Genomic DNA, 25,070 nt, shown 5'->3' on the forward strand with positions numbered 1-25,070 from the left:
TTGTTCTTTTTTTTAACTAACAAATATGTTCTTCTTACACTGGTGACCCTCCTCTGCCATGCGAGGTCCACAGCTGAAGCTGGTCATGCCTGGGTCGGAACCGGAGATTGGGGCGTGTAAATCGGAAGTCATGCCCCAATGAGTGGTGCCGTCCACTACCAGTTATCAGGGTTGCTAAAAGGCTCGAGACCAGAGGGCAAAGGAACGGGGGCAGCGCTGAAGAAGCAGTTCTACGTGACTTTGGATTAAAAATGTTTGATCATTGAGTCTCTTTCTTCTCTCGCGCTCTGTCCTTTTTTATTCAAGTAACGCCAATGCCGTCGGCAACGGCGTCAGCATCGGGAGAAGGTACAGTCCAGCGGGTTCTGACAGAACCAAGGGGCACACTAGGCAAGGATGCAGTTCTCTTAGCCTTTAGATGGCACTGGCGTTAGGGTCATATCGTCTTTTCTTGACATTTCTTGGTGATGAGGACAAACAGGACAAAACAAACAAGAGGGGGATTAGTGCAGGCAATGCCAGAGACATCAACACTCAATTTGCTGCCCATCTGACCGCCTTAACCCGCAGCAACCACGTGGTTGTAGTCTCAATTGGCTTCTTAATCAATTCAAAAAATGAATCAAAAGCTACCCGTAACGTTTTTTTTGTTTGACTCCTAACGCCACTGGGTTACGGCGGGTAAAAGCGTCTGTCCTTCGCAGCGGCAAGGAGAGACACAGAGTGTCCCTCCGTTGACTGCGGGTGAGTATGTGTTAGAAAGACAACAAAGGATGCGGAAAAAGAACATTACCTTCTGGGAGAAAAACACGGACATAGACAAAAAGAACAGCAAGAAAGAGTTGTACAACATCGAGGGTCAGAAAAAAGGACTTCACACCCACAACACGAACGACGACGATACCACCAGGAACAACAAGAAAGGCAACAAGAACTGCAACAACACCAACAACGACAGGGGTTTGACACAACCTCCCCGTAGCGTGGCTTGATGTGGGGCATCCCAGCAGTTTAACATGCACCTGTCCATAGAGAGGTTACGTGGGAGACGCCACTATCGCTGTGTAGGGGGGGTGACTGGGGTAGCATGCAGGTGCAGTGCAGCGCGTGTGTCTGTACCAGGTCTCTGTGAAGCAGGCAGTAAAGGCAGCGGTGCCGGGCGAGTCCGGGTGGGGGGTGAGGGCTCTTGCTCTGTTCTAGGTTTTCAGGGGGCCCAGGGCCTTCCGGGAGATAAGAGGGCGTGGCAGCCAGCCATGGCACAAAGGCTGCCTACGACACAACCTCCACCCCTCTCCGCTCAAACTCTCACCCTTTCAGACAACGGAGGGGGGATTGAGAGAGAGATCACGGCGAGGAGAGCGGGTCAGAAAGTCGTCATCCCTTCCCACCCCGTCCCGCCCCAACAACCCACCCCGTTTCTCAAAGCAAGGAAAACAATAAACACCCGTCCCTCCCTTCCCTTCACTTGAGGTGAGCCCAGCCTTTGTGCGATGCTCTGATAGCACTCCGCTTTAGCTCTGGCGTGGTGCCAGTCCACATGCAAACTTTAAATGGGCTCAGTCAAGATGCTATGTGCAAACGAGCATGCTGCGGTGAGCTAAGTCCTCTTGGATAACCTCTAGATCTCAAAGCTAGCTTCCCAGAACTTCCTCCTAGTGGGGTCTAGGCTGGCCATTAGAAAGGTTTTACATCTACATAATCTACATTCAGATACTGCTTTTGAACCAAATGCACCCGTAAAGTTACACTAACAGCATGTTTGATGTTACACACATTTATTAGAATCTTTAAAGCTACACTATGTAACTTTTAAAACGTTACTTGCGGAGGAAGATTGTTTTGGTAATTACACGAGTTGCGTTTCGTCTACACTATTCTGCACGGTTGAATCTGATGGCTTGAGGCCAATAAATTAACCAATAAATACCAAAAGGAGACAGACATCCGAAAAAAAAAGGTTTGTATTTGGTTTTAGAGATTGGCACTATTACCAAGGTAAACTTTGTTCAAATCAATGTACAGCGAATGTGATGCTGCGCAACCTAAATGTATTTCTGAAAAGCAAAGCTAGTGTTGATTTGTATTTAAGTGGGCACCGTCACTTTTATTTTTTGTTACAAGCACACCTTCCACTACATATAGTAGTAGACTGACCTTCTATATGCTACTTATGGATGTGGTGTAAACATACACAGACGAATGACGTAACTATACAATTTCCAGCAAAATCCAGCCCTTCATTTTGAACAAAAAAAAAAATGTTACATAGTGTAGCTTTAAGTAATCATACAAGGTTACTTTCTCCAACAATTCCCATCTCACTACACAAATTGGTTATGGCATTACTGATATTGTACACATTTGAAATGTTAGCATGTAATTACAAAAAAAGGCTACACATCATTCTTCTCTTTTATATTTTATATTATATATAATTCATAACTGTCATTAAACATCTTGCTCAGTATCCATTTTATAATTTTGCTCGCATGCATGTCAAGCGATAGGCCAGTCTGCACGAGGTTCTGCTACAGTCTACAGAGCGCTAAACCAAATAGACTACTGTACATGTATTTACGTAGACTAAAGCATTTATTTACATATGTATCCAGTTCATTTTTGGATTGGTTATCAAGAGCTAAACATCTAGCTAGCAAATGAGGTAAAGTCGTGTGTAAAGAAGATATTAGCATATTTAAGAAAATGTTACTTTTAAACAACTTACAGGTTGTTAAAATGGCAGATATTGTTACAGAATAGTCACTTAACGTCCCTTAGGATTAACATTTTATCATAGCATATAGCTCAAAATTGAAGACTTTAAATGATGACCTAGTTTTAGTATCTGTTGTCTATAGCAGAAGCCCAGGCCCTTGTGAGTGAATGTGAGTGTGTAGTGGTAAGTGTTGTGTGCATGTGTGTGTGTGTATGTTTAAGTGTTAGTGAGCCTGTTCCAGGCTGGCAGGCATTAGGTAGCATGCGGTGCAGCTCTTACTTAAATCCCCATCCCGTCCCCCCCAGCACTATGGCTGCCATCAGGATGGCCCCTGCGATGGAGCCTATGATAAGGTTGGTGGCGCTAGGACCTGTAGAAGGGCATGATGGGAGAGAAACATGACGTAAGCTACAGGGGGCACCTGCTCATCAAATGCTGGACTTCACTTATGTTATACACACTTTCAGTCATGTGATTACTCAGGATGCATGTGACATAGGAAAGTCTTGGGAATCCGTAGGGTAGATTATGCTCAACTAACTTACCATTAATAGTGTGTGTGTGTGGGATTTTATTGGATGTGGGTTCTGGATAATTTAGGGGCTGCAGATTTTGGCACAGAGGAGAGGCACAAGTTGGTTTATCGGGTAAGATCTTAAAGCATTGATGTATTTTGAGCTACGCCACCAACGCAGGACTGACGAAAAAATGCACACACACAGACGCACAAAGAAACACTAGCCTACAAACACACTCATGGTGAACTTTCACCCACTCACGCACACATCGGACCTAGTTAGAATGGAATATTTAGCTCAGCTCTGAAAGTAGGCCAGTTCTGAGGGGATTTTGTGTCAGTTAAAAATGCCATCTTATGTCAACGTCAGTCCAAGCCATCTCATGTTTTTCCACCTTCCTCAGTTGTTCTTCGTTCTCGGTCCTCGCTTTGAATCCTTTGTTCTATGTAAATGCCCCACATGGACCAGAGAGGGAAGCGCCGCAATACTCCATTAACACAGGGTGATAGTAAAAATATCCATGATAATAGCAGCCAGGGGAGAAGAGAAAATAACCAATCAATCAGTCCAATTACACAACAAAAATTACAAGGCACCATCACATTCAACACAACGGACAAAGCCACTGGGAAAACGCACGCACACGCGCACACACAGGGGATCACAGGATCTCCCTCTTGCTGGGGGAGTGGGTTAAGGGTTAAGAGGTGCTTACTCTATTCCCCACCCTGTGCCTCCAAAAATCACCCCCAGGGCCAGAATGGTCCCTGCCACTGCCCCTATCAGCCTGTTTGTGGCCACGCTCACTGTGCAGAGGAAATAGGGGTGATTCAGCAGAGAAAATGTCACTCAAGGCCCCATTATAAAAAAAAATGTACACGTACTTAGTACTACTAGTGTTTGTAAAAGTCTTGTGAGTGGGAAAAGTCAAAACATCAAGATGGGCACCTACAAAAAGTATTGATCTTTGGAAATGGCTTTGAACTGGATTTTGGAGATAAGTTGTGTATGCAATTGAGGACTAGTCTGTAAGTTTTGTGTATGTAAGTGGGAAGCTTTTTATGTTAAGGAGAGGTCACGAACCCTTGGGACCCGGGTCCTCGATGACAGGCGGCTCTTTCGGGGGGTCGTGCATGCTGCAGTCTGTCCCTGCCCAGGTAGAATCACAAGTGCAGGTTGCTTCATTATTGCACACCTGAAAGATGATAAATAGTAGGAATGTCAATATGCGGTGGTATAAGCCTGGAATTAATATTGTGAAATGCAATTTAAAATAATGGCTTTCTACGTATATATTTTAAAATATAAATTATTCTGGTAAAGATACATTTTCAGCATCATTCAGCCAGTCTTCAGTGTCACATGAATATGCTGATTTGCTGCTAAAGAAACATTTCTTATTATTATCACTGTCGAATACAGTTGTTCTGCTTAATATTTTTTGTGTAAACCATACTTTCTTACATGATTCAACAGGATGAATAGAAAGTTCAAAAGAATATAATTTATTTCAAATAGATTTTTTTTGTAGCAATGTATAAAATATTTGCCCCAATCAAATATTTAGAAGCAGCACCAGTATGTGATTTTACTGAGAAAATTCCTTTTATGCCTTCCCTAGCCTTATACACGTTCCTCCTATGAGTATTAACTTCTTATGTCTTACTGACCCAAAACTGTTGAAAGGCAGTTTACCTTCCATTATATTTTTGTAAGGTCATGTGCAAGCGGATTGCCATATTTGAAAGGCCTTGGCATTGAAGAGTTCAAAAACCCCATGCTTAAGGGATTTCAGCAGTTTCCTCTCACCAAAATTCAGCCTTTCTAAGACATGTCAACAAACCTGATGTCAGCAAATCCCAAAACACTACAGGCAGAGAATGTGTCTGATTTGCTATTTTACTGACTGACAATAAGAGGCAACCCCAAAAAAAGTTAAGCACTTTTATGCATAATTGAAATTAAAATCAGCCCCCTTCTTACAGATTTTGGATACCCATGACAATGTCTTATTTTTAGTTGTTGTGGAATAGATTATGATTCCTCTGGATATAAATTGAATGCATGGGATTAATTAAATCCCTGTCGTTAGCATTCTGGATTAAATTTGTAAATGGATTTGAGTGGATTTCTGGCTTTAGTGGGTGGGAATTCAAACAGGATTATTTTCAAGGGTGACTGTTAGGGCTGTCACGGTACCGGAAATCTCAGTGTCTGTACCAATTTTGGTACCAGAGCAAAAATTGTTGAATTAAAGGGTTAGTTCACCCAAAAATGAAAATTAAGTCATTAATTACTCACCCCCATGCTGTACCAACCCCGTAAGACCTTCGTTCATCTTCGGAACACAAATGAAGATATTTTTGATTAAATTTGAGAGTCAATGAAGAAAGTCAATGAAGAAAATGTTTAAATATTCCATGTGACTACCGTGGCTCAACTATAAGTTTATCAAGCGACGAGAATACTTTTTGTTGCGAAAAAACAAACAAAAATCACGACTTTATTCGACTATTCCTTTTCTTTCTTGTTGGCCTGAAACGAGACTTCCTTAGATGTCCACGACGCATGCGCGAGAACTGAAGTTGAAGGAGATCGCAATTCTCGCGCATGCGTCGTGGAAATCTAAGGAAGTCTCGTTTCAGGCCAACAAGGAAGAAAAGGAATAGTCGAATAAACTCGTTATTTTTGTTTGTTTTTTCGCACAAAAAGTATTCTCGTCGCTTGATAAACTTATAGTTGAGCCACGGTAGTCACATGGGATATTTAAACATTTTCTTCATTGACTTTCTGGGCCGTCAAGAGCCAGTCCCTTAGGCAGTCTATGTGGTAGTGATCCAGCTCTCAAATTTAATTAAAAATATCTTCATTTGTGTTCCGAAGATGAACGAAGGTCTTACGGGGTTGGTACAGCATGGGGGTGAGTAATTAATGACTTAATTTTCATTTTTGGGTGAACTAACCCTTTAAGTAGTTTTCCCGTTTTGTCTCGTACCTTGGTTATCACAGTCAATCTTTGTTTCTGATAGGGCATTGCGTTCACACGCTAAACAGATCTGATTGTGATTGGCTAGCAAACACGTTGTGAATAAAATACTTTGACTCTCAGAGAGAGCAGTCAAACAAACACCAACAACAGTGTTTGAAAGCAGAGTCTATTAGCAGGTACCAAGTACTACCGATACTGCAGAAATACTGGTTTCTTCAACTTATACCGACTGGTACCAGTACGTTTGACAACCCTAAAGTCCAAGCAGCAGTGAGTATCAGATGGTGAATACTCACGCCATGAGAAGAGCAGACTCGGCCACTGGGGCCAGACGGACAGGCTGTGAGATTCAGGGAGGAGATGGGAAGACATTTCCGCTCAAGGCACATCATAGAGGGGCCGCACGGCATACCGTCTTCCACATACCCTAGATCAGTGTCATCATCCAAAAGCACATGTCCCCCGCTACATAAGAAGGAGAAATAGAAAATGTCAAAAGATGTTTTTCAGGAGATTCGCCCTTATTATTTAGCGTCGAAAAGATTTGCAGAGATCCAGGAACAGACCTACAGTCCACCAGTCGGCCCTGATGGTTAAAGGTGGTGGGAGTAACGTCACCTTTCAGTGTCCCGATCCTTGGGATTCTCCCAATATTAGAGCACAACAGGTACCCGCAGAACACATCACTGTAAATCCACAGGATTTGGAAAGTATTAGAGATGGTAATGTGATCTTGTCTAGACGGTAACCCATGTTCTGCAAATTTTATGTGGGATTCACAAACAGATTTTTTCAGTATTTGTTGGCATACATTTGCTGCTGTTATAATTTCCTTACACCCACGTAGATCAAGTTGTTGCAGATATTATCAGTAAATATATCATATTAGTATCTACAGTATATCAATAAAACAAGGCGCTTGACTCAAATAAATACCCATGCCAATCACTGGTGATGGCAAAGATGGGCTAATCTCTGTAATCAAAATGAATCACATTTTATTATTCAAAAAAAAAAAAATCTTGTTGAATTTGCACAAAAACATGTATTGGCATTAACGCTTGCACAAATGACAGTTTTTGGTATGATATTTCATACTTGAGCATTGATAATAGTTCAATTCCATCATACAAAGTCTGCAAATTACATCATGATTTGATTCAATTTAGAAATTAATATTTAGACCTTCTTCTAACATTACCGCATCAGAACAGCATTAACAATACCTGGTTAACATACATACAACTTAAAGGGATAGTTCACCCAAAAATGAAAATTAACCCATGATTTTTGATGCATATGACATTATTTTTTCAGACGAATATAATCAGTTATATTAAAAAAATGTCATGGCTCTTCCAAGCTTTATAATGGCAGTGAATGGAGGATGAGAAGCCCAAAAAAGTGCATCCATCCATCCACATGGCTCCGGGGGGTTAATAAGGGCCTTCTGAAGCAAAGCCATGCGTATGTGTAAGACAAATGTCCATATTTAAAACTTTATCAACTAAAATAACTAGCTTAACTCCGATTGTATTCGTCTGAACAAACAAAGTCTTATACACCTAGGAAGGCTTGAGGGTGAGTAAATCATGGGGTAATTTTCACTTTTGGGTGAACTATCCCTTTAAGAAGACACAAAGTTCTCAATGCTTTGTGAAAGGTGTGAAAGGCATTTAGTGCAAAGAAAATGCCTGTGAACTTTGTAGAACAAGAGTTACCATCTAGACCTGGTTTTGTACCATGGTGCCACTGCCACATATTCCCACTCTCCAAATAATTGTGGGAACTGACTCACTGTTTGCTGCAGGGCACCCATTTGTCTCCATCTCTCCCACAATTCCCTTTTTCTGTCCCCTCTGTATTTAACTTCTCATAGCAGTGCTTCTCTGACCCCGCAGTCTCTGAGAGAAGAAAAACAGACAGAAAGAGCAGCAGAACGAAAGAATGCAATTAGGAAAAAGAGGAACCACAAGAGGTTTGCAGCTTTTTTAGTGTTCCTAGGCAAGAACAGTTGAGTAAGTACTCTGAAAACATCAGTGTCACTTACTTGAACCCCAGATGTATTTACACTGACTGTCCCGGGTCTTACATTCACCACTGTAACAGCGGCCCTGGAATAGTAGCAAATAAAGTGTGGAGGGTTTGATCACAAATAGCCTATTTTTTGTTCTGCCATGTTTCTAAATTGCTTTATATAGATATTATCTGACCTGATTGAGCTGACACGAGTAGCCATCTTGCTTATGAAGATTAGGGGGGCACTGTAAGAAAATATATATAATTGAAGTATTTTTGCAATAAAAATTCTAATAAAATTATAATAAAAAAAGATACTCAGTATTTTTACTGTTTAGTTCAGCATTATTTAAGTTTTAGTATTTTCTGATGATACTAAATGTGATTTACTTGAACAAAATGTAGTTTGTGTGTCCGGTAACTAGAGCCGTGGTGTGAAGATTGTGAAACGGGTTATGTAACAGTACTTGACAAAATGAGAGACAACTGACAACTGCACTATCAAAGTTAATCTTTCAGCCCAGCACGAAGTGTTAAAACTGCAGGCGGGCTGTCATTTAGTGAACAACATGCCTTCTGTCATGGCAGTTATGGCTAATAGAGAAGCTATAGTATGACATCAATATCACTAGCTATGTTTCCATCCAAATATGCAAATCTGACTTGCATCCGACGAAAAATGTTAATATCGCATAAACATTTTCAAATAAAGCCCTTTTCCATCACATGTGTTCAAGAGAACAAAATAGTCATTGGCACATGGAAAATTGGCACAAGATATCTGCAAATATCTGCTCTTTTTTCCTACATACGTCATAAATAACATGCATCTCAGAGTTGTTTTTCCCCCCTATAAACCAGGTCAGAGGAATTTCCACCCTGCAGCTAATTTAATTGGTTAAGGGTACAATGACGGGTACGTTTAGGGATCAGTGTTTGGTGTAGGCAATCAGTACAGTCACTGAAATTGAAAGTTAGCTGCAGGGCGGGATTTCCGCTGGTTTTGGGAAAAAAATCTTGCATCTCAGAATCATCTAAATTATGTCATGTTAATCTGTCTTGCATTCGGATACCTGTTTTTTGGGAACGCAATAATGTGAGACGCATCTGGGAAGGAATTAAACCAAATCATTTTGGTGACAGACTTTGACTTTCATTTCTGAATGATCAAACCAACATTTGAGATGCTGTGTGATGAAATTGGCCCACTGGTTATCTAATCACATCCACCGTTGAGGCAAAGAAAAGGCGTTTTTTTTTTGCACATTGAGGGATTTATTCAGTAAATATGGTGTATTATTTTGTATTATTAAAAAAAAAATACAATTTTTTTGAAATTATTAATAATTAAAAAATTAATTAAAAGTTTTATCCGCATTTTTGGAATGTATTTGGATTTTGGCCTTTCCATACAGATTTTTTTTATGTGATATCCCAAAATGCACTAAGAAATAGCTAGGTGGATGAAACATAGCTATTGTGATTGCCATATAGATACTGATGCATCTTCTGAATAAATTGTGGCTCGTTATCAGGAAAACTGTGCCAGTTGTCTCCTATTGTGAAACCATGACTTATATAAATATTAATTACTATAAATATTAATTACAGGAAAAAACAGATATTTCATAGAATTAACTCTCACTTTAATTCATTTATTTTGTGTAATGCATTTTTAATTGTGTATATTTTATTTTTTAAATGTTTATTTTCCATGGGAATATCAGCAAATTTGCTTATCCATCACCATTATATTTTAATGGTATAGAAGAAAAAAATGAAATACTACCCCAAATTAGCTTTTACTGAAACAAAAATTTGCTTCTAATATGTAGTTTTATTTACATAAAAAATATTATGCACTTGTCCCTCCCTTTCTTTTGGCATTTCCCCTTTAAAAATGTTTTAATATGTCTAAAATCATATTTAAATAATTGACATCCTATAAAGAACATAAAAATGGTGTTTAAAAAAATAAAAAGAGCAAAACCTGTCCCGAGTCTCCCGAACAAGTCTCTGATATGTCACAATCATTTACAGCATATCGACAGCTGTATCCCCGTGGGTAGAACTGAAAAAGGTGGAGGGACAGGGATTGAGAGAAACAACTGATCAGTGCATTGTTAGACACTCAATAGTTGAGGTGGGTGGAAGTCGTGATGAATGGTGAGGCAAAAATGAAGTGCCTTACAAGGCATGTGCCGTTGCAGCAGGGGCCGTCGCTGCAGTGCGCTCCATTAGACAAAGAACATTTTTTACAGCAGTCTTTATAGCACTCCTGCACATCCAGAGATAAACATGTGCACACAGACCAAAAATGGTTAGCAAAACATGAAATTGTGAAAAATGAAATTGAAAAAAAAAGTGCTTACCATTCGGGCCCCACAGTCACACTCCTCTCCCACTTCCACGTAACCATTCCCACATTCTGTAGCCTCAAAGAGCTGCCGACACAAAGCACAAGATTTATCCAGCATCACGTCCAATGATTTAGCTTGAACTTGATTTTTGCTTTAAGTTTGCTGTCAATGACAATCAGTCACAAAACATGTGAGAACTGATGACATTTGGTGTCACTGAGGTAAAACCTGCTTCAATGTTTCAACTTCAGCTTTCTGTTGAAAACCTATTTTTTGTGGGTTGCGGGTACATGAACAGAACAAACAGAGAAAGGCAAGTAGATCCAAAAATAGATTAGTAGGAGTGTAGGATCCAAAAATAGAGCAAAACTGTAACATACATTATTAAAAAGAAGTGCACGCCAAGACAGCAGGATTTTAAAAGAGAGTAACGTTTGGAGCGTAGGTATGGAAACTTGTTTCTGCCATTTAAACTCGCAATTGCGATAAAAAAAAAGAATTATAAATGGTAAATGGACTGCATTTATATACAGTAGCGCTTTCACAAACCCAATGGCCACCAAAGCGCTTTTCAATTTGCCTCACATTCACACACTCATTCACACACCGACGGTTTGGAATTGCAAGAAACAAAGTCAAAATTGTGGGAAAAGAGTTGTGAGACAAAAATTAGCATTTACTTTTTTTTTCAACTCTATGGCGGAAACAAGTTTCTATACAGAAGCGATGCAGTGTTTATTCATTTATTAGCTGAAAAAATAGAAGCTGTTTACTAAAGAAGTGCTATTATAATATATATATATATATAAATTATTTCACTTATTTTTTCCCCTGACTATTAATGGGGGAAAAAATGTAATGAAAAGACAATGAAAACTGAATGATGAGATGGGGATTGTACTTTGTGGAAAAACATAAAAAAAAACCATAATATTCATTTAAAGTCTTGTGCAGTTCTTTTTATTGATGCATTTCACATTTGCGGGCATGTGTATGCAGGTGAAGTGTTTTTTTTAAATTTTTTTGCATTTTGTTCAAACTATTCTTCAAGCCTACCTTGTTGGGTTTGTTAAACAGACACGAAGCACCGCCTCTTAAAAGGAAGTTCCTGTAGTCAGAGATGCTGCATTTGGAAAACTTGCGTGGGTGTTGCACTCTATGGAAGAGAACAGGGGAAAATAAACCAACACGAATCAAGAAATACGAAACTAGAAGCTAAAATGAAAGTAGTCGGGAGAGGCAATAGGATAATGTGTGTGTTTAACGATACCCAGTGTCTTCCATTATACATCCCACCCATGAATCCATGCAGCCGCACTCCTCTGAAAGAACACAAGAGTGAGTGAGAAAATCTGTGAGTTCACTTTAAATCCTAAACTCTTACAGTGAACAGTTAAGAAATGCAGTAGTTTGACACCAGGTGGTGAAACAGACTTACTCCTCCTGATCACAGGATCCCATTGGATGCCAAGATTCTGTGCTAAACTCTGAGAGAGAGACATGGCCATTGTCCATGTGCTGCCAAACTGAAAAAGAGAAACAGATACAGCAGTGTACGGCTCCAAAAGTAAGATGTCACTTCATTTGTCATTTAAAACTGCTGTCAACCCAGAATGCTGTGTGTGCCCAACCTCACCTCATTAACACCGATTCCTCTTCCTTTGGAGCAGACACCGCTGATATATGCAACACTGCTCCGGCCATAATGAAATGTCACATTCCTGCAAGAAGAAAGAGATTTTTTTATTTGTCTTTATGTCACCTGTTCCCGTTTTCCTGTAAATGCATTACCAAAGAATGGTATTCAGCCTCATTCTTAGGAAACTGTGCCATTTGTGGCAGGAATTTATTGTTGTTATTATTATTATTACTAACCCTAAACCTAACAGTAATGTGCTATTTTATTTTTAACCCAGATTCTGAGATTGAACAGATAAAAGACAATAATAATGGCTTGGTTTTTGTTACCTAATATCATTGCAATTTTGTTTAATGTAAAAAAACTGATCACTACAATATTTTTCCCAAAACAGATGTATTATTGATTGACTTCCAATAATAGTAAGTGTTAAAAGAAAACATACAGCCAGATTAATAATAATGCTAAATTATCATGATGTTGAACAGAAAGAGCAGGGATAAATTATGCATTGTGATATTCAGCATTTTACATATACAGTGAACATAAAATATTTTATTTTCAATAAATGTACAATTAATATATTTTTAAAATTCAATCTAAATGCAAAAATATTCAATTTCATGAATAAAAGTACAATTCATTTTAACAAAATTTAAAAATTTCAAAACTTAAAATGTAATGACGATGAATAGTGATATGCAAATTGGCTGATATTCAGATGAAAAACAAATATTTAAGAGGAAAAAATTTAAAAGATATTTTGCATTATACACTAAACAGAGTTAAATAAAATATTGTGACTAAGTCCAGTATTCTGTTAACACGAATAAATGGTAGCCTGGCTAACGCCATGGTCTGGAAATCACATGTTCATTTTCTCGTATTTGAGGCGTGGTTTACGAATGCCCAAAGCCGTGTTATTGGGTGCTACAAATGTCTATCAAACACGCCTGTACGTAGCTCACCGTTCTATGATTGGTTCCCTATCTCAAGTGCCCAGGCTGCCTAGCTGCGTGAATAAAATCGTGCTGCATCAAGGCAGCATGGGGAAACCCAGGCTACATAAATGCCACAATTTCCTGAGAATGACCCACACATATTCAGAATTGTACAATATCACAAAACGTAAATCATCATCAAACAATGAAAAATTCACAACAATCTTTATCCTGTCCTGCAACTCCCACAACTGAACCGAATCCTTTCTGTGACTGGCAAACCAAGCGACTCACGTGAAGAGGTGCACGGCATCGGCGTTAATGTTGATGTTCTGTTGTCGGTACTTTGAAAAATCTCTTAACATTTCCAATGGCTTCACGCTCAGAGGAATCCGGTCCCTGTCAGTCCAAATCTCCACAGCAACCAATACCACACGTGTATTTAGCTGCTCCTTAAAAATCTAAAGGGAATTTTATTCGAATCTTAGATTAAAATGAACACAACATGAGTGGATATTAGGTTTGCGGTAAAAAATATAGAAACATACAGCATCTACAAAGTTGACCACTGATTTGGCAGAGTTCCGGGTGTGCTTTTTACTCTTATGCCTTTTAAACTGTAAAAACAAGAGATTACAATAGAAAAGCAGTTTCAAGGTTCTGCAGAACATGAAAAATATGGCAACATTTGTTATTCAGTGCCCTCTAGTGGATATTTATGGAGAAATTTGTACTTCTTCTATATGTACTTATAACAAATTTCAGTGCTTTGATTCAGAAATGCAAGTTCATTCATGAGGGATGCCTGGATAAACTCACCGTGTTGTGGTCGGCGACAATCATTATTTCCAGATACTTCATTTCCTCAAAAACGTTACGTGGCATCTAAAAAAAAACATTAAAAAATCACAAAAAGTATGAGGTATGAGCTTTGAGAAACAGCGGAGCACATGGAAAAGGTTGAGGGTCATTTTCTTACAGCTCTTTTCCTCCTTCTCTTTAACCAAGGCATGCGAGCGAAAATATGTTTTTCCTCTTCTTTTTCCTCAACTGGGTCATCGGCAGCTGAGGGAAACAGACATGAAGGTAACCATGGAGATGAGCGTGGTGATATAATATTTTGCTACATGTCTTTAGGACCTTGGCACACTTACCCCAGTCACCTGGGACAGAGGTCACATGGAGCGATGATGTTCGTCGCAAAGTATGGGGTCGTGCCTCTGTTTCCTAAAATGTACAAGCATGGTGACATTTGCAGACAACACTTGTGAATCAAGGCTGTAACCATGTCATGAACATTGGGGGGGACCGAAGTTTTTTTAGTCTTTTTATTTCAAGAAATTCAATAGTTCAAGAATTAAAATGGATTTAAGTGAATAGAGAAAAAGAATGGCGGCAGTGAAGTAATCGATTTAAAGAATACCGCACATTTAATCATATGTCTAATAGACCCTTTTACAGCCCACGTGATCAAATAGTTGCGCGCGCATTTTGGCAATGGAAGTGGTGTTGTTTCCCACTGACTGTAACCAGAGCCCGTCTAACGGAGAGCCTTGGCACTTCCTATTAGCCCCATTGTGTATCATCCTGGTTGCAGTTCCATTAGAATTCCACTGGAGGTGATCGCGTGCGAGAGCAGAATGAATGGGAGTCTATGGGGCTAAACGGCTAAATGTGTCTCTTTCACCTGCTTGTCGTTAAATCACCATAGATTTTATTGTTGATTCCGCAATATAGATTATAGGCCAAAAGTCGAATGAACGAGTACTTATGTCCTTTCGATGTCTTACAGGCTTGGTCATTGTTGGCTGGAACACGCTAGCATTCTGCTATTGTGTGACGTCATCACATTTTTGAACGGATTTTTAGAACAGATAAGTGAACTTAAAAATGCAATTTTCAGCTGAGTGTATTATCTTAGCCCTCCCTTTTGAATGCAACTTTCAAATTACTTGACAAAAAATTAGATCCTGAGAAACGTGTATTTCTGGGGGTGAAACCCATAGATATGTATATAATGCTGCGTTCCAGGCAGGTTTTTGAACACGTAAATCACGACTTCAAACCACGACTTACGACTTTGTAGCATTCCAGGTCATTCACGCCAAACTACCTAGATGTAAACAAACCAGCATGGCGGACCTTACGGGGCTCACGCACGTTTGTAATATTTTCTAACGCCAAATGTGCAATTACTCCTTGTTTATTTGTGGGAAACTGAGGAGGAAAAATAGCGCATGAGGCAAGATAAGCTGTTATACTCTTTATTTTACTTTATTTGTAAATGTATTTGGTATATATTTATCGTTGCACTCAATGGACTGAAAACTAGTTGACGTTATATTGTCCTAAAGTGTATTCTCACCATGTACCGCCTGCAGAAACACTGCATAAGTAGGGGCTGTCATTGGTTCGTGGGCTATGTGACGTCAGAACTCGTAACTGGGAGTACATCGATCTAGTACGAGTTCACGGGTGGGAAGTCACGAGTTTGACTGCCGTTCCAGTGCACTTTCACGGGTATAAGGTTGGAAAAACACGAGTTACAGGTTGCCTGGAACGCGGCATAAAGGCTAGATGTGTTACGGCGGAGTTTCCATCGTCATCACCGGCGGCCATCTTGTCACAGACAAGCTGATGTAAGATGAGAGTGGTCAGCACGAACACAAATACTCTTATCTCGTTGAAATCTTGACGGATTTACAGACGGTTCGGTTTCTTACAAACGTTATTAACGTGGCTCTAATTATCTAGATGATAATATTTATTTATACACTTTTTATTCATAAGTATGCAGTGTCATAACTACATCTCTGACGTTTATAACAAAACAAATCGTTTGAAAATCGGTAGAAAATTGGGCAAGTTATGGTCATTTAAATAGTACATGTACCATTAACACAATGTTACGAGTGAGCGAGCTACCTGTGACAAGATGGCCGCCAGGTGCAGACGTCGACCTCCATTGGCCAGCAGCGTGGACGACGTATCTAGCCTTTATATAGATATCTATGGTGAAACCCCATTGACTCCCATTCATTCTGCACTCGACGGCGAGCGCCCCCGTATGGACAGAGGCGTGTTACTGCAGCCAGTCCAGAAACCGGAAGTAACCAGCCAGTGCCAATTCTCTTCAATTAGACATTCTCTGCTGTAACGTGTTAGCAACTCCGAAAGTTTATTAAAACGGTTTCCCACCTTTAAAATGTCTGGTTGTTGTGTTTACGGTTGCACTAATCAATATTCCACCAAGGGGCTTAAAGGTTCTCTGAGCGATCCTGGGTGTTGACGTTCGGAATATTTTCAAACAAATCGGAGGCTAGCTAGACCCTCCCTCCTCCGCATCTCATCTCCTCCCCCTCCCTTCCGTCCTTCCTGAAATAATTGTGAACGCACATTTCTAGCTAATTATATCCTTGTGTGGGTTTGGCGAACATAAGCGTCAATTTAGAAGAAAAAAAACAATTTAACGTTACCCACCTGTCCAGCAAAAACAGAGCAACCTGAATGTCGGACTGGAAGCCCTTCTGCCGTCGGAGTTCTCGCCATCGTTAAAAAGCTTTGCTACCGATGTAAATTCGGAACTTCGCACGTTCTTTATCCGACTCCTTCTTCTTTTTAATTTGTTCCTCAGAACGACGTCTCTTTGGTCGTGTTTCGGCCATTTTTCAAACTTCCCTCTTATGCTTCTCTCTCCTTCACACACACACCCCCTTCATGTGCACGCTCACTAACCCCCCAGACCCACCCTCAAATACTTCTTGCCAGTGATTGGCTGGAACACTGTTTGTTAGGTTTCGTGGTCCGGTTGAGACATGATTGTTTTTGTTGCCGTTTTTGGAGCCTGTGGTGTCTACAGAGACCGCGTTTTTTTACAGTGTGTTTAGGGGACAGGCAGCTAGCCGATAGTGAGGAGACGTTTGATGTATGTGACAAAAAATGTTTTGGCCCCACATCGCTTAGAGAACCTTTAAGTTTTATATTTCCAACAGAATCACGGCCGTTTCAGAAGAACCGGCGGCGCCTGTGGCTGCATGCGATTAAACGTGTTGATTGGAGCGAGGATGTAATAAAAATCCGCTCGCGTAGCTTGACCGAGCTTGACACACTGCTGACTCCGCCATACTTCCGTTGCCAATATGCGCGCGCATACGTTGCCACGTCATCACTGCGTACAAACCGTAAAAGGGTCTATATGTCAAGCGTTACTTGTCTTATTCAGTTATGAACTATAAGAATCATGTAAATGGTAACATATTTTTAATTCAAAACGGTGACATTTGTTTTAAAAAGTTCAGTATTTTGCATATTGGACATAACTGTCAGTTTTTTAACATTTCTAATGTAAAACATTGTCAAATCTTAAATGTTTAGCTACTTAAATCACACCATGCACTCGTTTCCTATGAACAGTAAGGCCTGCCTTCTTTGATGTGATTGGCCAATCATTGGTTGATTTGATTTGGTCATTTCTAATTACTGAGAGGAACCTTGTCCTCATTAATGTCTGTGGTGGTTACGGCCCTGGTGTGAATAATGAATCCCAAAAGACGATAAGCTGTAATGATGTGATCTTACCACGGTGTGAGTCAGTTTCAGAGGCTCGATGAGATAGACAAAATTACCATCATCAAACATCCCACTAGAAGAGTGAATCACAAGAAGGGGGTTGGGAAAAGAGAGTCAATTGGATACAACGGATACAAGGACAGATAAAACCTCAATGAGTCATATCACTTGTCAAGTGACAAGAAAACCAAGAAGAAAACCACAGCCACGCTTTTACAACAACCGGACAAACCCTTCTGCTCTTTCCCTTGACGGCTCTCTGTGACACTCAACCACACACTAACATGGTGACATTCAAATCTTTTCATGTGTACCAACAGCCATCTGGCCTCACAGTGGGTCTCCAGGTCAGACTTTCTCTCTTTATCTCACACACATACATACATACAAACAAAAACCAGGTTTCTTACTGAAGTCCATTGCAGGTGGATAAAGCTACACGGGAGTCTTCTTTTCCTCTCACATGGCCGTGGTAGTAGCAGTGTTCACCGCCCTAAACAAACGCACATTCATCACTGCTATGTAGTGGTTATTTTCAGGGATCCGTTTGATATACGTAGGTACAGTGTGTGCTCTTTGTGCCTTACCCTGGAGAGAACTGGCTTATCATTCTCATAGTGGATCTCCATATAATCTGAAGAGAGCAGATCACTAAAATAGAAGTGAGAGAGAGAAATTAATCTCACATTAATTATCTAACAACTAATTAACAACAAACAGGGAGTTATGTTATGGCAAGGTTAATTATGGCACCTGTTAATTTATTATCAATAAGACATCATAAAATATTTTACAACATTCTTTGATTCTATTTCATCATCTATGATCTCTAAAAACAGTATCCTTGCTTAATCTCCCTCTGGAAGCAAAAAAGAATGGCCTCAGTCTCACCTTAGTGTAAAGAAATAAGAAGCTTATTTTCCAAAAACGAATCCCTTGTAATTGAAAAGCTATTTATCCCACAGGACTCCTTTATTTTGTGACTAAAATTGCTGCATCATCAGAATATAGAAAAAGCTCCTCCAACATGCTGCTTTAAGATAATTTATACATAAAAGAAAAAATAAGGGACCTAAAATACTCCCTTGAGGAACTCCACAAGTAACTGATAATGAGCTGGCCAATACACCTTTAATATCAACTATCTGGCCTCTGTCTTCAAGATAAGACTGTACCCACCTAATAGCTTTCTCATTGAAATTAATCGCCTTTCAGTTATACACTAATTGCATTTTTTTCCCCTTAACATTCACACAGCCAAAACGCTTAAAAACTGGATGTTTTGAATGTTCAGAACATTTAGAAATAATGGTTTCATAACTTATGAAACGTTTGCAAAACGCTCTGGGAAACTACTGCCCCAGATCCCATGCATCCGTATCAAAATGCAATAAATATGTATTTGAAATAACAAGTTGTGGCTATATCAATGTTATATGATAAATATATTAACGACAGCATCAGTAGCTGAAGTCACAGTGATGTTTTTTAAACACCTTGACTTTTGATTTATGCACTAAAAAAGAGACATTTTTCAAAATAATAATTTTGTGTTCCACAGGCAAAATTTTAAAACAGTTAAAAATGTAATCCCTGGCCTTGGATGAAAATAGAACAGTTTGGCAACTTTTTATAACTTTTTCAAATAACCTACCTGTTCATGCTGCTGAATTTGGAATAGAGCATAAAGCATTTTAATTGTCCAAAACAAAAAATGTTTTGTGTAAAGCAGGGGTGTTAAAACTCAGTCCGAGAGGTCCGCTGTCCTGAAGAGTTAAGCTTCAACTTGCCTCAACACCTCAAGACCTTGATCAGCTGCTTCAGGTGTTTATTTGGGGTTTGAGCTGAACTCTACTGGACAGTGGCACTGCAGGAGCAGGATTGGACATATGCAGTAGTGTAAAGGAATATATGCAGAAAAAAACAACAACAAATTCTTTCAATATAAGCTGCAAACCTCTACCCAATCTTCTGGGACCATCACAACTTTCAAAAAACAGTGGAAGACACATCTTTTCAGCAGGCATTTAAGCACTCCATAACCACTTACTACTAAAACATCCTTGTTTTTCTTGTCTTGCCTTGTCTCTTTTTTTTCCCTCAGCTCTAGCTTCCCAGCTAAAAAAGTTCTAAGAAAGGTTTGCTAATGTTTCCAATATTTCTGAATGTTCTATCAATGTTTAAAGGGTTAGTTCACCCAAAAATGAAAATTCTGTCAGTATTTACTCACTCTCATGTTGTTCCAACCCCGTAAGACCTTCGTTCAACTTTATTTCAACTATTCATTTATTTCTCCCTCTGGCTCGAGTCAGGTTACTAGTTTAATAGCGTAAGCTTCTGTTATTGTACGTCACACGCATCACACACATGATCAGCGTCGGCCAATAGTGAGCCTACGTGTGACGTAGCTCTACGCAATCACACTACGTTAACTGACTACAGGTCCATGGAGAAGGAAGTGAATAGTTGAAATAAAGTCGTTATTTTTGTTTGTTTTTCCGCACAAAAAGTATTCTCGTCGTTTGATAAAGTTCAAATTGAGCCACTTGGACTATTTTAACGATGTCTTTGATGACTTTTCGATGCCAGCAAGTGTCATTCCCTCAAGAAGCCTATGGACTAGTATGCAGGAGCAATCTTAATATCTTAAATATCTTAATTTGTGTTCTGAAGATGAACGAAGGTCTTACGGGGTTGGAACAACATGAGGGTGAGTAAATACTGACAGAATTTTCATTTTTGGGTGAACTAACTCTTTAAAACATCCAGTTTCTAAAATGTTATTCTTTTTCTTGGTTATGCAAACGTTAAGGGAACATTTAATTTTATCATTCTTCAAAAATTGTATGTCACTTTTAAATTTTCTCCAAACATTCGAACATAGGAGGTAACATTTAAAAAACACATAAGATGAGCGTAAGTCCCTTTCAAGGAAAGTCTGTAACAATACATTGTGCCACAATATATCGCAATACAAAAATCCAACAATACGTATTGTGGATAGTGACAATATGTATCGTGGATCGTCCCCCCAAAATAAAATTACGGTGTGAGAAAAAAATTCAAGTTTTCAGAGTTTTAGTGTCAGTACTACATTTTTTAATGTTGATTATAATGTATAATAATGCAATGTGGGAATATTTGTGGGTCCTGATAATGCCAAATGTCTGATGTTACCAGTAAAAAGTGGCTGACAATATTTTAAATATATCTAGTCAGTGAAAGCGTGCAAGCATATTCATCTACAATAACTCAGTAATTTCAGCATCAGAATTGTGATATTTTTTTTTCTGGTGTCACTATTGTCCTTGGGTTACAATCACCAAGTCCAAGCCATTTAAACCTACAATGTAATATCAAATTTAGCATTTTAATAAGCAGCACATTTTTTGTTAACTTTTTACCATTTGTCTTGGAGTATCGCAATAATATCGTATCGTAAGTTCAGTATCGTGATATGTATCGAATCTTGACATGAGGGAATCGTACTAACATCCTTACTCTGCACCACTATTTAAGTCCTATCTATTTGAATGTGGGAATCCTGAAATCTCCAAAACTGCTTGCCGAACTATAACAATTAAATGACATATTTCAAATCAGCAACACACATTTGACACAAACTGTCCCATAAATGTTGTTTCTTTTGCTTGAATGGCATTAAAAGAGCTTTTTTTTTTTTAGGCTAGCCCAGCCAATGCGCATGTGCAGTCCTAAGGTTTCTATGGGAACCAGACCAGCTGCAGTGACACAATGACTTTACCTATCAGCGATTGGCTTTTTTATTTAGAAGGCGGGACGTGTTCCGCCATATCGCATGTTGCAGTTTCTCCAATTCATAAGTAATAAGAGTGAGCTGTCTTTGTTTATCTATAGTCTTTGGTGCAACTGAACATTTGAATGATGTTTAAATAATGTTTTTTTTATGCTAACATTATGCTAACATTAATAAAGAGCAGATAACTTTGGTTCTATTAACGATACTGGACAAATGTTTGTTTATAACTTTGAGAGAACCTTGTCAGAACATCAGCACAAGTTCTGAGAATGTTAGCTGGGTTGTTTCCTAATCTTTCTACTTAGTATACTAAGAATGAATATTGTTAGCTCTCAAATTGTTTCACATTTGTAAACAGCCTTGACAGAATAAATGAAAATGTAATTACTAGGGTGGCAGTTAATCTCAAATAAAACACCTAGCACTTTTTACTTCACACTTTTTACAGGGAATAGTTCAGATGATTTAAAGTAACCACATTGTTCTTAGCTCTTCAACGAATGCCTTTAATGTAAAGGTGCTGACAGACAATAAATGGCAGGGAGGAGAGGACTGAATAGGAAAGTGGCACACCATTCACTCGAATTTTCATGATAAGCAAGGAAGAACTTTAGCGAGAGATTTTAGGATTTTAATACAAAAAGGAGAGAATATAGCAGTGTTCAACTGAACAATGTACAATTTAGAACTGAACACCAGAGCAATACGTTGTTCTGAGAGGCAGACCTGTCTTTTACTCACACAGACACACACACTTACTTGTTCAAAGTGAGGTCCAGGGTGAATGTGGAGCCAAAGGCGTCCAGCTGGAAACTTGCTTGGGCCAGGTGGACATCCTGTGGTCAGGGAGATAAACAAGGTCTCATTAACACTTCACAAAACATATGTGCCGGCCCGGCAAAGCCCGCAAATGTAATGATAAAATTTCATGTCTGTCTTGCACACACATTAACTAATATGTTCAAAAAGCAAATCTCTGCAAGGGCATCTATAGATAAAACACCTGCTCTAGTCAAGAGCATCATAAATCACACAGCTGTGCTGTATTACAGCAGAAATACTGCATTGGCAAAAGTAAAGTGAGAGTGTGTGCACAATGCAATCCCACAACGTCTGTTCAGTATGGAGAGCGAGGGAGAGAAAACTGCCTCTTTTGCGAAAAGTGCATTAGATTTGTGAGGGAGGGCCTGTGAACCTGGATCAACTCTGAGCATTGGGCATACTGCACCATTCCCAGCAGCTGCTAGAGGTATGAAATGAAGCAGCTTCCTTGCTTCACAACTCCTTAGCGCATGAGTGTTGAAGACCTAAATGCAGGGGGGAGGGCTCTTCATATTTTGCGTCTCACCTGCCCATCCACGGCCTGGTTCCTCGCCCGAGTGTCCAGGTCATGGTACGTGCTCTCCGAATCCTCATTCAAGTAGTAAATGAGCCGGGAGGGATATGTGACGGTGACCTCATGCTCTTCCGATTTTCTTCCCGTGGAATTGCCCTGTGCCGCTGCTGTCGCTTCTCGCGGGGTCTCAGGCACGTGCTGATCCCTGAGATCCTCATTCTGCACGGCGCTGGAAACTGCAGGATAGGAGGACACTGTTTACTGCTTTACAGTCTTCATCTCAGAGAAGGATCCCTTCAATTATATATGAACGTGTGCCAGCCAGCAGTTGCAGCCCTGTGATGCTGCAGAGAAGCTGCGCACAGATCTCACTTATGCAGATCTCAGTGTATCGAACACTACGGCTCATAACCAAATAAAACACTGAAATCTGATCACACATTTATGACAGTGGATGAGAGGGCGAGACATGAAACGTAAAGGCAACAGACATATTGACAAAACACAGCCATATCATTTTTTTCTCAACTTTATCAGCTGGATATTTGGATATCTGATCTCTGAATTGTAAAGGCATTAGACACGCATCATGTCAGCAAATGGTAATCTATTGTCATGGTAATCGAATTAAGATTCAGTCCTTATACCACGTTCCCATAGAACACCATACTAATGGGGCTGTCAACCCTTAGAGAGGCCTTCAAAAGCTTTTACCCCCCCTCTGCAGAGATTGACATGTATAAACGGTCGTAAACACAGTTAAGTAATGGAGGCTGCTCAATCAAAGCCTACACAGAACCTGCGTATTTTGCTGGGAATTCCTGTCGCAACAAAAGGCGTTGGAAAAACAAATTGCGCTAAAACTAACGTAACGTTACAGTAGAGCCAATATCGAATAATATTATGTAAATTATAAAGTTACGCAACGTGAAGGTTATACTTACCCGTTGAGATTGAGGCGATAGAAGATGGCACGGAAAGAAATATGCTAGCGAGCAGACACAGATGGAATATCAGACGCATGATTCATATTTGAAGACTAAATAAAATGTCATTAGCGCATCAATTTACAGCGAGTCCATTATTATGAGGGCGATTTTAGTGCGTATCCCGCGGGAAGAGGGGGAAATCCTTCATGCAGCATCGGAGACTGAGGGGTGGGTATCACGGTTGGGATGCTGAGGTGGGGAGGACTGGGAAGAAGGCAAAGGGGTGGTAGCACGGGTGGATGGAAGGCGGTGGCCAAGCAAGCAGCTCATATTTTAAGGGAAGCCACTGCGACTGCGCAGTGCATCTTCTGCTGCGCTGACGCGTCATCCATTTTCACTTTGTACACAGAAATTCAGAGATTTACTAATGACTTCTCAATGACCTAATACATTTAGACAACTAGAATGTCTATACACTAGCCCACAATCTAAGCCTGAAATAAAAGGGTTGGTCTTTCACATGTTAATAAAGACATTAGTTAATCAGTTCATTACAAGTGTATTTACGTCAGACCACATGGACAGACCATCGTTCAAATGTTTTGGGGGAATTATTTTTTTTAGTCATTATTTGCACTATATATTTTATTTTTATTAGTTGCATCATACAATATTACTACTGGTACCGGTGCGGCAACACTTTATTTTGATGGTCCATTTTGAATATTCTTTTGACTTTAAATAACATTGCAACTACATTTCTACTAACTCTCATTAGAGTATTAGGCTGTCTGCTTAATATCTGCTAACTCTTTAATGCAATGGTCCTCCAACAAAAATTCTACTGACTATAACTTTACAAGTACGTCAACTTATTCTAACCCTTACCCTACCAGTCTACTAATACTCTAATGAGGGTTAGTAGATATGTAGGTGCAGCGTTACTTATAGTCAACAGAATGTGTTAAATGTATCAAAATAAGGGAAACATTGCTGCCCTGATATACAGATGTATTTTTCAGCTGTAATTATATATTTATTCTTTCATTTTTTTCTCAACCCACACCACTGCATTTTGCAACAGAAATACTCTGCTAATACACACTACTTGTATCCCCAAACTGTAATTTGTTTGTATATATTGCTCTCTGTGAAGTGTTTAATTACGTCTGATTCCCAAACCAACTTTACTTGACTTAACTAAATTAAATGAAATACTTAAAAAAAACACCAATGTTGCCACTTCAGCTCATTTTCTTGGAATATCCCTTCCATC

At 39.5% G+C, this 25,070-nt stretch overlaps 1 protein-coding gene across 3 annotated transcripts; it reads right to left on the reverse strand.

Annotated features, from left to right (window-relative positions):
* Positions 1-24,106, reverse strand: adam23a (ADAM metallopeptidase domain 23a). Of its 3 annotated transcripts, XR_005625262.2 has the most exons (27): positions 23,810-24,106; positions 22,878-23,101; positions 22,289-22,365; positions 18,339-18,402; positions 18,162-18,244; positions 17,761-17,824; positions 14,337-14,409; positions 14,162-14,247; positions 14,002-14,067; positions 13,731-13,799; positions 13,477-13,643; positions 12,239-12,323; positions 12,041-12,128; positions 11,873-11,924; positions 11,659-11,758; positions 10,615-10,686; positions 10,434-10,520; positions 10,233-10,313; positions 8,437-8,487; positions 8,274-8,337; positions 8,022-8,127; positions 6,790-6,909; positions 6,520-6,688; positions 4,318-4,429; positions 2,996-3,086; positions 1,120-1,310; positions 1-460 (listed from the first exon to the last, which is right to left on the reverse strand). XR_005625262.2 is itself a non-coding variant. In XM_039689422.2 (26 exons), exons 1-26 carry the CDS (start codon positions 23,886-23,888, stop codon positions 415-417), a joined length of 2,376 nt encoding a protein of 791 aa, XP_039545356.1. In that variant the 5' UTR covers positions 23,889-24,106; the 3' UTR covers positions 1-414. The 3 variants fall into 3 exon arrangements, 2 of the variants coding, with proteins under 2 accessions (XP_039545356.1, XP_039545357.1); XM_039689422.2 differs by lacking the exon at positions 1,120-1,310; XM_039689423.2 differs by lacking the exons at positions 1,120-1,310; positions 2,996-3,086 and adding an exon at positions 3,950-4,040.
* Positions 24,107-25,070: the final 964 nt, after the last annotated feature.

The sequence above is a fragment of the Pimephales promelas genome, chromosome 8 (genome assembly GCF_988280905.1).
Source record: "Pimephales promelas chromosome 8, fPimPro1.hap1.1, whole genome shotgun sequence".
NCBI lineage: Eukaryota > Metazoa > Chordata > Actinopteri > Cypriniformes > Leuciscidae > Pimephales > Pimephales promelas.